General features: G+C 43.0%; 1 protein-coding gene and 1 pseudogene across 1 annotated transcript in view; one reads left to right on the top strand and one right to left on the bottom strand.

The window, feature by feature from the left end:
• Window positions 1-16,094, bottom strand: part of RYR2 (ryanodine receptor 2) — a 450,374-nt gene that overhangs the window by 15,054 nt on the left and 419,226 nt on the right. The window contains exons 97-100 of the mRNA XM_036277752.1: window positions 7,834-7,967; window positions 5,501-5,561; window positions 3,895-4,041; window positions 1,345-1,479 (exon numbers count right to left, since the gene is read on the bottom strand). Of these exons, the coding sequence (XP_036133645.1) occupies window positions 1,345-1,479; window positions 3,895-4,041; window positions 5,501-5,561; window positions 7,834-7,967 (477 nt within the window). The remainder of the gene's footprint in view (window positions 1-1,344; window positions 1,480-3,894; window positions 4,042-5,500; window positions 5,562-7,833; window positions 7,968-16,094) is intronic.
• On the top strand, window positions 14,011-14,912 carry LOC118640542 (annotated as a pseudogene).

Raw genomic sequence — 16,094 nt, 5'->3', positions numbered from 1 at the left:
GCAAACTGTAATAAAAAAGAACCTAATAAAAGTGGAGGGTTGTTAGTCTAACACTGCAAGGCTGATCGGGGCAGTGCAGGCGCGTGGCCCCGAGCAGAGGTTTCGAGGACAATCAGCTAGACGCCCCCGTCTGGCTCGCTGACATGCGCAGCACAGAGCTGTGAAGAGCCTGGGCTGCGACGTGGCCGAGGCCTGAGCTGAGTCTCCTCCTGCAGTAAGGACACATCTGAGCGGCACACTCAGGGTGCCTTCCACCTCGAGCAGCCGCAGGCGGAGCGCTTTCTCGGGGCGTGTCCCATGTCTGCACCCACAGCTGGGCAGAGGCGGTCTCACACACAAGGACAGACATCCCCCAAGTGGAATAAACCCAGGCCCTCGCTCAGTCCTGAGCCCCAGCTGGAGAGGCCAGGAGGCCTATCTCCACCTTCTGGACCCGTCCCAGGTAATCAGGTAACATCGGCCAGGTGCAGGCGGCCACATCCCGGGCTCACCTCTGGTTCAGTAATGCACGGGTTCTTCAAGTGACTAAGTCAATGGGAGCTCACACAAAGCAGGTGCAAGCATGGTCATGTAAGGTCAGCACCGGGGCCTAGAGTCAGCTGTGACCCCTGATGTTAGGAGAGCAGGGTCACCACCAGGGCCACAGAGTCGGCTGTGACCCCTGATGTTAGCATAATTATATTCATCTCTGGTACCTATACCACAGTCATGAGGCACCGGATGGGGAGCTCAGTGAAGGAGTCATCTTCTTCCACCTGGAGGAGTACCCTGGTCTAATGTCCCCGCCTGATCTAAGGTCTCGTGGGGTCAGTTCTGATCCACCAGTCAGAGGCAGGTTAGAGACCAGTGATAAAGCACCATGAAAGCTTTACCATCTGTTCATTTTAAAACCAAGACTAGGGAAGTCATTTAAGCCGGATACTCAATGTAAAAGCAAGAACGAATGGTTCTATTAAGGTATATATTTTTTAACTTGATCAACTCCAGTTTAAGTCGCTAAGGTGAACAAATAACTAAGGCGTCGACTACTCTCCAGGGAAGTGACTCCCTGCTGTCCCGGACACAGAAGCCGAGGCTCACAGCAATGTCGCACTCGCACACCGCGACACACCATGCACGCTTCCCGGACAAGTGCCCTCCGGGCCGCTGAGGCAGGTGTGCAGAACTGCAGAAGTGGTCCTCCGTGTTTCGTGAAAAGGGCAAAGTGTCGATTCTTTGAAGACCACACACTTCTTACTGTGTATCTACTTCCTACTCTGCACTGCTAAAGAATAACTACACGAATGGTTCAGGCTGTGGGGCAGACACGTTTTCATCCACACGAGACCACACGTGTGAGCTCACCGTCAGCATGTCGTCACATTTCATATCCGGTGCATCGCCGTCTTCACTTTTGTTGTAGAACTTTCGGAAAAAGTTGAACGCCACAACAGTGTACAGGTATACAACAACAGCGAGTAAGCCGACGGTTAACACCAGCTGCAAAGCAAGGTGACATTGAACACGGCTTAGAACATGGGACACACGGCGGCTGTGTGGAGGACAGGGCTCAGCACAAACGGGACTCACCGACCAGGACACAGAGACCAGGCCAGGGCCTGTCCACCACCCAGGGGACTTGTTTTCAGTCACTTTATTTCATCAAGTTGTCAGCCTGTTCTATGTGAAACCTGACTACTTAGCTAGCTAATAAATGCATACTATAGCTGGAGTATAAATAAACTCTGCTTTAATTTCATATCCAAGTTGATATTAGTAATATTAATATGCAGCTTAAAATGTTCATTTTTCTATCATCTGAACATGTGACAGTGGATACTCCATTAAATTCTTTTCTTTTTATAATGTCTATTCCCTTTAAATAATATACATCCCTAATGAAATCTCTCATTTATGATAACAAGACTGATTGTAAATCATTTTTTTCTTTTAATCACATCCTAAAACTAAATAGAAATGTGTATTGCTTCTAACATCTGGAAATAAATGCTATTAATAATATTTAATGTAAATATTAAAAAAATAAAACTGAGAAGTCCTGCTTTGTTAGCATAAAGCCATGATCAAAGTGAAAGACACTTTAATAGCCGATAACATGATTTTGAAGGCTCATTTTTACACTATTTAAATGTCACAGTTTAAAAGGTCTTCTTTCAATTCTATGTAATCTTTCTTTAGTTCCAAACAATACTATTATAGAATATGTGTATGTTAAAAATATTATTTTCACCAAGTTGGTGAAAGTATATTTATGGTTATATCACAGAAATTCTAAACACAGTGAAATGCATTATGTTTTATGTCTGCTTTCTCAGATCACAGTACACCCTGATGGTTCTGACTATGCTGGCAAATATTAGTAAGTCTTTTAAAAACCACTTCATAATTATCTGTATGAAACATGTTATCTCAATAAAGAACTTAATTCACTTCTATAAATAAGTACAAAGCCGCTGTAGACTCCTGCATGTTTACCTGTTAAGTTTTATATATTTATGTATTTTATATATTTCGGCAAATAAAAAGTTGATACTTCGAAAAGTAAAATAGTAATTGCACAAAAGTTTAGAAATTAATTTTATGTAGTGCCAGACCTTTTGGGTGAAACACACCACAGAGTCAACATCTCCAGTTCCTTAGATATCCTGGGAGCTCAGAACCAACCAACACCCCGGCTGATGAGCAAGCACCTGCCCCCTGCCACGGAGCCACGTGCCGCGCACGCCATACTCAGACTCGGGAACTAAAATGACAGAGGAACACTGTGCTGACATTTAGAAGAGCAGAGACCATGATCCTGTGAATTTACTGTTTCTGTTTCAAGAGTTGTGGAGAAGTACTGATTTAAAAATATGCTGGGCCTGGCTGCTGTGCTCAGTGGTTAGAGCACTGGCCCACCCAGTCGAGGGTTTGATTCCTGGTCAAGGGCAGGTTACCTGGGCTGCAGGTTCGATCCCCAACACTGGTAAGGGCATGTATGAGACGCAACCAATTGATGTATCTCTATCATAACAATGTCTTACTCTCTCTCTCTCTTTCCCTTCTCTCTAAAAATCAATGGAAAAAATATCCTTAGGTGAGGATTAACAAAAAATAAAGTAAATGAAAATATGCTGGGTCATTAGATTCTGGAAAAGAAGGGCTCCGTTACCATGCTAACTAACACAGAATGTGTGACCTCCCAGTGGACACTTGATAAGTACAGAATGAACCGGTACCTGCGTGCGTGCTGCCAAAACAAGACCCTTCCTAACAAAAGCCTCAAGGCTGCACCTGGGTTCCATCAGAGCCTGGGTCGACTTTCTGGAGTTATGCCAGTTTTCTTCAAGCAGTGTGACCTTGTGAGGCTTGAAACATCACTTTCTTTTATGCAATTTAAAAGTGGAAAAAAGATCACACGAAGATCCAGCTTTAAAATACCACATGGCTTTGGGGTACAGCACGTTGTGTTTCCTGACTAACACAACCCAGGCCCCGGACATGGCGGCTCGTGGGCTCCCCACGGGATCAGCAGGAGCAGATGCTGCCCAGGAACAAAGTGACTGTCCCCCAAGTGCTCAGTGTGTGCCAGGGCCGTATGCAGACATCGCGTTTACATCACATCATTTCCACAGAAATCCCGTGAGGTAGACTCTTTTTGTGTTCATTTTACAGAATGAGGGAGTTAAGATTTAAAAACGTTACGTAATTTATCCAAAGTCACGCAGCAGGTTAAGTCACCAAGACTAGGTGACCTTCAAACCACTTGTCCTCGTGGTTTATAAGAGAAACAGCACTGAGCCTCTGTTCAAAATAACCTGCGACACTGCATGGCCATCTGAGGTCTGGTTTCATTATTACAGGCATATTTGTTGCCTTCTCGTTTTTGCAGGGGAAAGAAAGATAAACTCTTACCTGTTTGCCATTGTGAGTTACTGACGACAAGATGGTTCTCAGGGTCTTGAACCCCATAGCAATGTCGAGAAGATGAGCAGCAAAGAAAAAGTTGTTATAGTGCCCAAGAACAGACATGGTCATGTACCAGGCGAGGTAGAGGAAGGACTGTTAAGAGAAAAGGGCACAGCCCGTCAGAAAGCACAGCCCATGACAAAGGTCAAAGCTACTCTGAGTTCGTTCTATTGTGATCACTCCACTTACTTCGTCTTCTTAGACTATAATTTATAGAGTTCTAATGATATAATTGGGCCCTCGGCTTTATTCAGGGCGTTACTTCCACTGTCGGAGAAGAAATTAGCTGCAAGACACCTTACTGACAGGTGACAGTTCTCAAACATGCCAGCCTGGGTACGTTGAGCTCTCAGGACAGTCCTCTAAGATCCCGGCACCCGGGCTCACGGCCGGGAGAGGTGGAGGGAGAGGTAGGAGAATTTGGAGGTATCACCAGTCTCTAGGAGGACAGGACTCACGTTCACTATAAAAGTCAATGCTAGCCTGGCCGGTGTGGCTCAGTGGATTGAGAGTCATCCCATGGACTGAGAGGTCCAGGTTCGATTCCCGGTCCAGGCACATGCCCGGGTTGTGGGGCGTGAACCCCAGTAGGGGGCGTGATCCCCAGTAGGGGGCATGCAGGAGGCAGCAGATTGATGTGTCTCTCTCACATCGATGCTTCTCTCTCACATTGATGCTTCTCTCTCCCCCCGTTTCTTTTTCTCTAAAAAAAAAAAAAAAAAAAATCAATGAAAACATATTAAAAAAAATAAAAAGTGAAAGTCAACGCTAAATTAAAGTGAAATTTTAAGACCGAACAAGCTGCAGCCAGAGAGCAGAAGGCCTGAGGGTTCGAGCCTCCCCAGGTGTGAGAGGCTGTGAGGGACCTGAGGCCGCGCGAGGACCTGGATGACACCCAACAGCAGAAGTCCCTGGTGCACCTGTCCAGCCAAGTCTCGTGTTCTCTCCAGTGACTCCCCACAGCTAGCAAATGAGACAACTGATCATAGCAATTGTTTAAACAGAAAATTTTAAGAATCCAAAATGTGACGTTGCTGAGCAAGCCGGGATGGTGAAGGGTGATAAGCTTCCTGACACAGGAAACTTCCAGTAACAAGTGACTTCTTCCCTCTACCTGGGTACGTGCTTGGGCCCCATGTTTATTTCCGAGGCTCTGAGGCTCTTTGATAAACAAAGGATCAACACAATAATTATCTGATGGGGGAGAAACTAAAATTTATCCCAGTTAATATTTTTGCATGTTTATGTACTTAGAACTGGCTTTTCAACACCAGTGGACGCTGAGCTGCACCACTGCCAAACGGAAACCTAGAGAGCCCGCCAGTGTGCGTGAGTTTCCTCTTGTGTGAACGTATTTTTGTTTCAGCTTCTGGCTATTGGAAGACACAGAGCGAGAGGCTGGCTGACTGATGGTGTGTTTCTGGGGGTCCTTCCCAGCTGTGGTCTGTATTGAAGGAACCGAGTCTGAGTAGTGGACAAGCAACATGTGCAGTGTCAGGCTTGGCGGCCGACCAGAGGGCCTGTGCCCCACGGGGACGGCGGGCAGGCTTACATTGTCGGTGAACACGACCCCAAGTTTCCACATCTGGTACTTCACGTCGATGGAGTTCAGTCTGCAAGGACAAAGACGAGAATCTGTAGACACGCGTTTTGAGCGAACTCCACACCGCCCCCAGGCTGAGGCCCGTGGCATCCCGGGCATTCGCTCCGTCCCAGGGGCCCGGGGAGCCCAGAGCTCAACACTGTGCCCAGAGCTCCCTGAGCCTCAGCTGGAGGGTGAAGAACAGAACAAAACATCACCACCTTCATCGTCTGTTATTTGAGGCAAGTCCTTTCTTTTTCACCTTTTCTTTTCCTACATTAAATATAAGGTGGATCCACACTGTATGTGACCATGATTCCTGGAAAGTGACACGGGCTGACACCTGTGCATCCACAGTGTCTTCACTGACCTCATCATACATTTGCAACCACATTCCAACAGCATAACTTGCACTTCAACAGACAAACGCCTGCAGAGACATCCACAGTTACTTTACCACTAGACTGATCTTGCCCACGAAAGGGCCTTTACATTTTGGTTTGTTTCCTTTCGTTTTCAGAAAGCTTGCCTTCTCTACCCAAGAAGGAACTGACCGTTCCCCCGGCCCCCGGCACGCCGCAGAGCCCCACGCCCCGCCCTGCCTCCAGCAGTTTCCTAGCGGAGGGAGTGTATATCCCTGCCCCTCCGGCCAAGCCTTGAGCTCCCCAGCGCCCGGCACACCATCTCCCACACTGAGACTCTCCACACACATCCGAAATGAGTAAGTCCTAACATAATTATTCCTGGTCTTTGCAGATTAAAATGCAAACATATTAAAACATACTTTTTAATCTTCATTTTTTTAGAACTAACCACACTGATTTATGGGCTAGAAATGATTTGTTAGCCTTTCCAATATTCCACGTAATTGATATGACAGATGATGCAATACACTATAAAATACTATTAGTATTATTTCCTAAAAGGCTTCTCTGGACTTACTGTGTTAGTCTTTAATTACTTCTTTAATCTTTTATTTTAATTGGGCCAATCTTAAATTATAAGTGCCAGAATAAGCAGTCATTAATCAAAGCTTACTTTTTAGTAGACCCCCCCCCAATGTTTAAAGTTTAATTTACCTTAGCCTAGAATTTTTTTTTACTGTAAGAAAAGTTGTCTCTGAACTATAATAAATTTATTACTAAAGAACATTTTTTTAAAGTTCCATGAATATTTACAATGGGCTTTAATAGAAGAATAATTTATCCTAACTGAAAAAGGAAGAGATAAGAAATAAACAGTAAGGCAATTAGCATGAGAGCATGATTATTTTCCCTGAAAGCAACCTAAAACAAAGTAAGGGTTTATGTCAGGACGGCTGCATTTCCTGTGGTAGACATTTGCTTTAATTTAAAAATTATTCTTGTGATTATTTTCTGTCCCTATCGTACATTTTCTGTCCCTATCGTACAAGTCCGCCATCAGCATCACCAAGCGGCACATCCTGTCCGCGGGCATGGTGACGCCGCACGGAGAGGGTGGCAGTGAGCCTGTTTGGGTGGACCGGGCTGCGCGGCTCTGGGCCAATCAGGGAGGGCAGTCCCTGGACCACAGGGCTGGTTCCAGGGAAACTTACAAGCCAGAAGCTGAGGCGTTTTGCTAGATGGTTTTGAGTTATGAGCTCATGCACACTCATACTACGTGTGTGTGTGTGTGTGTGTGTGTGTGTGTGAGAGAGAGAGAGAGAGAGAGAGAGAGAGAGAGAATGAGAATGAATCAATCTTAGGTGAAATCAATCCATCTCATTTGCAGCCTTCTGGTACATCATAATATATTAATATTTCATGCAAGCACCCTATTAAAACCACCTAATTTTAAAGTAAGCTTTCTAAATAATAATGCAGCAGCACAGTATTTCTGACATACTAAGTCTTCGCTATTTAAATAAAATGCAATAACTGTAATGAAAGAAAATGAACTTTGAACATTTCTATTGAAAGGGCTACACAGTTCCCTTTGACAAAAATTCACTTCTTTTCACACAAGAAGAATCAGAAAACAGTCACCTACTGCGCTTCTGCATATATTTTACTTGGCTTATGTGGCATTTAAGGATAGAAAGGGCAAATTAAGAGTATCAATTTTTTTTTGCTTTATGTAAATAAGGAAAAATACACCTTCAAAAATTAAAAGAAAAAATCCAATCATTCCATAGCTCAAAATGGCCGGAGGTAAAAGTAGACTCTGTGTGCATTCTGCTCTCCGTCTCTCTGTCCCTGACCCAGAGGGAGAAACGGAAGCACCACACCCTCGGACAGCTCAAGCTCCCTCTTCCAGCCGGGGCGGGGCCGAGGGGGACTCACACAGCCGACAGGGAGCTGTCTTTCTTTGGCTTCTTCTTCTCCCGGGCATCACTGAAGTCCAGAGCAGCTTTGTCCATGCCAAGTAACTCGCTAATCCTGTCCCGGCCATAGAACTCGCCGTATTTATCCATAACCTAGGAGACAAACAGAAAAAAACAGCCTCAACCATTAAGTAACCTCATCTATGTCTGTGCATACAAACATCTAATTTTTGCTTGTTTGTTTTGTTAATCCTCATGGAGGATATTTTTCCTTTTTTTTTTTTTTAATCCTCACCTGAGAATATTTTTCTATTTATCTTCAGATAGAGTGGGAGGAAGAAAGAGGGAGAGAAAGGGAGAGAGAGAAACATCGACGCGAGAGAGACACATCGACCAGTTGTCTCCCGTACGACCCTGACCAGGGCTGGGGATGAACTGCAATGGAGGTGCGTGCCCTTGACCAGAATCGAACCCACAGCTCATTGGTCTGCAGGTCCATGCTCTACCACTGAGCCAAACTGGCCAGGGGTCCACTGATTTTTTTAGAGAGAATGGAAGGGAGGAAGGGGGGGGGGGGAGAGGTGACAGAGATACATTGATTGGTTGCCTCCTGCATGCACCCCGACCAGCTGACCAGGGCCACGGATCAAACTTGCAACACAGGTATGTGCACTTGACCAGGAATCAAACCTGAGACCCGTTGGGGGGCAGGCTGACAATCTAACCATTGAGCCACACTGGCCAGGGCGAATGTCAATTATTTTTATAGTTACTATATATTTGTCTTATTTTGAAATTCACTTTAAAATCTAGCTTATGGCTGTGACCCTAAGAAAGACAGTACCTACAAAGAAGGGTTCTCAGTGGCTTAACCTCAAATTTTAAAAAACAGGCTAGCAGCCAGGGGCCTCTCATGCAAACTGCACCTCAGGGAGAAGCCTGCACTGAGCACCTGCTTGTGCGGCTCCTGCCACCTGACCAGCCCTTACAAAGGAGCTCCTGAAATCCTAGCTCAACCAATAGGACTGACTCTCCCATCCAATCAGAGCTGCGCAGCTGTATCCCCATCAGCTTCCTCACTGACCAATCAGAGCGGCTCCATTCTGACCAATCAGGACAGGGATTTCTGATTGCAGTTGGGCCAATCAAACTGCAAGAATTTGGAGTCCTCACTTGCATGAGGCTGGACCCATCAGGGACCAGGACAGGGACTTCTGTTATATGTCAGTTCCCCTCTGGCTCAGTGCACACTATGCCTTTTCACAGAAGACTGGAGGTTGTTCCCCACCTGGAGCTGAAACACCAAACACGTCTCACCAGAGCAGAGTAGAGCTGTCTTGCTGGACAGGGGTCTTGCCTAAGGCCTGCCTTGCAGCCATGCTGTGCTTTTTCATAATTGAGCTGCAACATTATTAAGACGTTTCACAGTCAGCTGTATCACAACTGAGCTGTTTGCACAGCATACAGTTTACTTCTTCATGGCACCCCAAACTGGGAACTCTTGTTGGCATTGAGTTGGCAACAAGACCATCTATTGACATTTCCTGTGACCATCTCCTGTGATTACGCTGCTTCAGGTCTAAGCAAGCTTACAGCATTGTAAATAAAATCTATTTTGGGAACAATATTTCTAATTCAAGAGAGGAAGGCATTCAAAAAATTCATATTTTGCAAATGGAATTTTGCTAAAAACTTTTACATGTTTTCCCTCAGGTGACTGTCACAATATGTAAGTTTTGTGTTATTGGCATTCTATTCTGAAGATAAAGAAATGTGTCTTACAGAGAGTGGAAAATGGTGGTGAAGTGAATGGAAGCTACGCAGACCATCTCCCAGGACCAAATTGCAATTACAACTAAAATAAAGAGGAACAATAGGGGAAAACCAACGGAAAAGCAGCTAGAGAGCCTATACAACCGGGGACATAAGGAGGACACCAAATCAAGCCTGGCAGGAACTGCAGAGGTGTGCGAGGGCAGACTGGGAGCCCACAGACAGCAACAGAGAGCTGTATTAGCTGAAAGTGCTTCCCACTAAGAAAGTGGGGTTTTTAGAAAGCACCAAATCAGCTACAGCCACTCACTTTGGGCTCTGGCAGAGGGAGGGTGGACTGGACTAGAACTGTGTTGAGAGAATCTGGGACTCCTGGCTCAGGAGAGAGCTGGACAGGAGAACACCAAGAGTTTCATGTTGAATCACTCCCTCATTGGACAGTAGTCATATTACTCAAAGAGCCCCTTTTCAGAGCCCCAGAGAGAAGCAACGGCCCCTACCACAGAAATTCAACACCACCAGGTCAGGCCAGAGAAATTCAAATTAAGGCTCATTAACATCAAGTCTGATAGCAAGCAAGTGCCCCACCCACTGGAAATCCTCTTACACCTGAAGGATTTTTCATCCAGCTGAGGGTTACATGTCCAGGCTCATCAAGTAACTGAGACTAATAGTCTCCAGGCAAAAAGCTAGAGGTTAACTGAACCTTTCCTGGGCTTGAAAATCTACCCAGGGAAGTAAGAGTTGTCAGTGGTGTTTAACGTGGGTCCTCCCACACTCATCAAAACCCAGTAGAGGGAGCCACAATCAGTGGAACACCAACCCCCACAGGGAAACTTTGGAAGGCTCCAAAACCCACTGAGGCAGCCAAAATGGTGAAACAAAGAAACAAATCTGCAATAAAAGAACAAGATAATTCTGCAGGAAAAGAAATAAATGACATAGAATTAAGCAAGATATCAGAGGGAGAGTTCAGAAAAATCATGAGGAAGCTCAACAGCTTGAGTAAAGATATAGAAACATCGAAAACAAACCAATTGGAAATGAAGAATGACATAGCAGAAATAAAGAACATATTAGAAGGAATAACCAGCAGAGTAGAGGAAGCTGAGGACCAGATCAGTAAATTAGAAGACAGGGTAGAAAAAAAATCACCCGTCAGAAAACCAAAAAGAAAAAACAATTAAAAAACAGAAAGACAACTTAAGAGAACTATGGGACAACTTGAAATGTAACAACATCCAAATCATAGGAGGTTCCAGAAGTAGATGAAAATGAGCAAGGGTTAGAGAATATATTTGAAGAGATAGTGACAGAAAACTTCCCTAGCCTGATGAAGGAAAAAGGCATACAAGTTCAAGAAGCACAGACAGCCCCAAGTAATAAGAACCCAAATAGGCCCACTCCAAGACACATTGTCATTAAAATGCCAAAAATTAAAGACGAGAGAATCCTAAAGGCAGAAAGAGATAAGTAACAGGATACCAACAAAGGAACCTCCCATAAGGCTTTCAGCTGATTTCTCAACCAAAACACTACAGGCCAGAAGGGAATGGCATGAAGTAATCAAGGTAATAAAAAACAAGAACCTGAATCGAAGACTACTCTATCCAGCAAGGCTATCATTCAAAATAGAAGGTGAAATAAAGAGGTCCCCAGATGCACCCCCCTCCCCCCAAAAAAGGCTAAGGGAATATATTAGCACCAAACCAGCACTCCAAGAAATGTTAAAAGGACTGCTGTAATAAGCAGAAGAAACAGGAAGAGAAACATAACCATAATGAACAAAAGTGGCACTAAATAAGTACATATTCATAATAACCTTAAATGTAAATGGATTAAACACTTAGATCAAAAGACACAGAGTAGCTGAATGGATAAGAAAGCATGACTCATAAATATGTTGTTGATGAGACCCACCTCACCATTAAAGACTGATGTAGGTTGAAAGTGAAGGGATGGAAAAAAAATGTTCCAAGCAAACAGAAAGGAAAAAAAAGCTGGGGTAGAAATACTCATATCCAATAAAACAGACTTCAAATGAAGGCCATAACTAGAGACAAAGAAGGGCAGTAGATAACATTGAAAGAATCTATACAACAGGAGGATATAATCTTGGTGAACATATATGCACCCAACATAGGAGCACCAAAATACATTTAAAAATTTCTGGAGGGTCTAGCCAGTGTGGTTCAGTGGCCGAGCAAACACCTATGTACCAAGAGGTCGCTGGTTTGATTCCCAGTCAGGACACATACCCAGGTTGTGGGCCTGATCCCCAGTGGGGGGTATGCAAGAAGTGGCCAATTGATGTTCTCTCTCATTAATGTTTCTCTCTCTCTCTCCCTCTCATTTCCTCTCTCTAAAATCAATTAAGAAAAAAATAAAATTAAATAAATAAATGAATAAATAAATAAATAAAAACTTCTAGAGGACTTCAAAGAAGAAATCAACAGCAATACAATCATATCAGGGGACTTCAACAGCCTGCTGACATCACTGGATAGATCCTTCAGACAAAAAAGTAACAAGGATACAGCGACTCTAGATGATGCACTAGATCAAATGTATTTAATAGATATCTACAGAAAATTACAACCCAAAACTGCAGAATTCACATTCTTCTCAAGTACACATGGGACATTCTCAAAGACAGACCACATGTTAGGACACAAACTAAGTCTCTACAAGTTCAAGAAGACTGAAATCACATGAAGCATTTTCTCAGATCACAACAGAATGAAACTAGAAATCAATAATAACAAAAGCACACAAAAACATTCAAACACATGGAGGCTAAATAGCATGTTATTAACCAATGAATGGGTTATCAAGGAGATCAAGGAAGAAATTAAAAATCTGGAGACCAAAGAAAACACACAACAACACAAAATCTATGGGATGCAGCGAAAGCAGGCCTGGGAGGGAAATTCATAGCACAGACCTAACTCAAGAAATAAGAAAATTTTCTAATTGACTTTCTAATCCTACAACTCAAAGAACTAGAAAGTAAACAAAAAGATAAACCAAGAGCAAGTAGAAGGAAAGAAATAGTAAAGGTCAGACCAGAAATAAACGACATAGAAACTACAAAAAAAACAATTCAAAAGATCAAGGAAACAAAGAGCTGGTACTTTGAAAAGATAAACAAGATTGATGGACCCCCAGCCAGACTCACCAAGAAACAAAAAGAGAGGACCCAAACAAACAAAATCAGAAATGAAAGCGAAGTAACAACTGACACCACAGAAATACAAAGAATCATTAAAAAATACTATGAAGAATTATACACCAACAAACTGAACAATCTAGGCAAAATGGACAAATTTCTAGAAACGCGCAGTCTCCCAAAACTGAACTGGGAAGAGAGATAGAAAACTTGAACAGACCAACAACAACTAAGGAAATTGAAGATGTAATCAAGAAACTCCCAGCAAACAAAAGCCCAGGCCCGGATGGCTTCACAGGGGAGTTCTACTGAACGTTCAAAGAAGAACTAACTCCCATTCGCCTCAAACTATTCCAAAAAATCCAAGAAGAAGGAAGACTTGTAAACTCATTTCATGAGGCCAGCATAATTCTAATTCCAAAACCAGATAAAACCACTACAAAGAAAGAAAACTACAGTCCAATATTCCTGATGAACAGATTCCAAAATCCTTAACAAAATATTAGCAAATCAGATCCAGCAACACATTAAAATATTATTCCCATGACCAAGTGGGATTCATCCCAGGGATGCAAAGCTGGTACAATATTCGCAAATCAATAAATGTGATACACGACATAAACAAAATAAAAGATAAAAACCATATGATTATATCAACAGATGTTGAAAAAGCATTTGACAAAATTCAGCGCCCATTTCTGATAAAAACGCTCAGCAATGTGGAAATACAGGGATCATATCTCGACATAGTAAAGGCCATATATGAAAAACCTACAGCTAACATCATACTCAGTGGCATAAACTAAAAGCATTTCCCCTGAGAACAGGAACAAGACAGGGATGCCCACTTTTGTCACTCATATTTAACATAGTACTGGAAGTCTTATCCACAGCAATTAGACAAGAAAAATAAAAGGGATCCAAATTGGAATGGAGGAAATAAAACTGTCATTATTCGCAGATGACATGATATTGTACATAGAAGACCCTAAAGATTCCATCAAAAATCTACTAGAGCTAATAAACAAATTTGGCAAAGTAGCAGGATACAAAATTAACATCAAGAAATTGAGTGGAGGGCTGCAGGAGCGGTGCCGCAGTAGAGCCTCAGCCGCTGCGGAGCCGCCCAGTCCTGCTCAGCAGCTGTTGAGCCGCGCCCGCAGCCCCGCCAAGGAGGCTGCGATTGCAGCCAGGAGCCCACAGCCCGCGCCTCAAGCCTCCACCGCAGCCCTCCGAGAGCACCCAGGCCAAGCCATGGTGAAGGTGACGTTCAACTCGGCTCTGGCCCAGAAGGAGGCCAAGAAGGATGAGCCCAAGAGCAGCGAGGAGGCGCTTATCATCCCGCCCGACGCCATCACGGTGGACTGCAAGGACCAGATGAAGTGGCACCAGTTGGCTAGAGAAGAGCTTGGTGTTGGTACATGTGCTTTGGACTAGCCTTTATGCTTGTAGGTGTCATTCTAGGAGGAGCATACCTGTACAAATATTTTGCACTTCAACCAGATGATGTGTACTAATAAAGTACATCAAAGATGATGTCATCTTGAATGAGCCTTCTGCAGATGCCCCAGCTGCTCGCTACCAGACAAGTGAGGAAAATATTAAGATCTTTGAGGAAGATGAGGTTGAATTTATCAGCGTGCCTGTCCCAGAGTTTGCAGATAGTGATCCTGCCAACACTGTTCATGACTTTAGCAAGAAACTCACAGCCTAGTTAGATCTTAACTTGAATAAGTGCTATGTGATTCCTCTGAACACTTCCATTGTTATGCCACCCAGAAACCTACTGGAGTTACTTATTAACATAAAGGCTGGAACCTATTTGCCTCAGTCATATCTGATTTATGAACACATTACTGGTTATCACTGATCGCACTGAAAACGTTGACCACCTGGGTTTCTTTATTTATCGACTGTGTCATGACAAGGAAACTTAAAAACTGCAACGCAGAGAAACCATTAAAGGTATTCAGAAACATGAAGTCAGAGACTGTGTTACAATTCGGCATTTTGAAAACAAATTTGCCGTGGAAACTTTAATTTGTTCTTGAACAGTCAAGAAAAACATGGAAAAAATTTAATATCACAGCATAACCCTACCCTTTGTATTTTGTGCAGTGATTATTTTTTAAAATCATCTTTCATGTAAGTAGCAAACAGGTCTTCACTATCTATTCATCTCATTAATTCAATTAAAACCATTTCCTTTAAAAAAAAATTGACAGCATTCTTATACACCAATAATGAACTCACAGAAAGAGAATCTAAAAAAAATAAATACCATTTACCATTGCAGCAAAAAAACTAAGATACCTAGGATAAACTTAATCAAAAAAGTAAAGGACCTGTTCTCAGAAGACTACAGGACATTGAAAAAAGTAATAGAGAAAGATATAAAAAAAAGTGGAAGTAGATACCTTGTTCATGGATTGGAAGAATTAACATTATTAAAATGTCCATACTACCCAAAGCAATCTATAGAGTCAATGCAATGCCCATTAAAATACCAACAACAGCCTGGCCAGTGTGGCTCACTGGTTGAGCCTCAGACCATGCACCAGGAGGTCGCTGGTTCGATTCCCAGTCAGGGCACATGCCCAAGTTGTGGATCAAATCCCCAGTGGAGGGCATGCAGGAGGCAGCCAATCAATGTTCTCTCTCATCGATGTTTCTCTCTCTCTCTCTGTTTCTCTTTCTCTCTCTCTCTCTCTCTCTCTCTCTCCCCCCCCTTCCTCTCTAAAATTAATAATGAAAAAATAGTTTTAAAAATAATAATAAAATAAAATACCAATGACATATTTCATGTAATTAGACCAAATACTCCAAAAGTTTATATGGAACCAAAAATGACCCCAAATAGCCACAGCAATCTTGAAAAAGAAGAACAAAGTAGGAGGGATCACATTACCAGATATCAGATTATACCACAAAGCAATTGTAATCAAAACAACCTGGTACTAGAACAAGAACAGGCATATAGATCAATGGAACAGAATAGAGAACCCACAAACTTACCCAAGACATTATTCTCAATTAATATTTGACAAAGGTGGTAAGAGCATACATTGAAATAAAGACAGCCTTTTTAATAAATGGTGTTGGGAAAATTGGACAGCTGCATGCAAAAAATGAAGCTAGACCACCAACTTAACCATACACAAGAATAAATTCAAAATGGATAAAAGACTAAAATGTGACTCGTTAATCCATAAAAATCCTAGAAAAAAAAAATGTAGGCAACAAAATTTCAGGCATTACACACAACAGAATTTTCATGATACATCACCTGAGGCAACAGAAACAAAGGAAAATATTAATACATGGGAGTACATCAAACT

Source organism: Molossus molossus, unplaced genomic scaffold, assembly GCF_014108415.1.
Source record: "Molossus molossus isolate mMolMol1 unplaced genomic scaffold, mMolMol1.p scaffold_m16_p_23, whole genome shotgun sequence".
Classification (NCBI taxonomy): Eukaryota; Metazoa; Chordata; class Mammalia; order Chiroptera; family Molossidae; genus Molossus; species Molossus molossus.
Note: the sequence above shows the minus strand (reverse complement) of the source record. Positions and strands in the feature narration are given on the sequence as shown.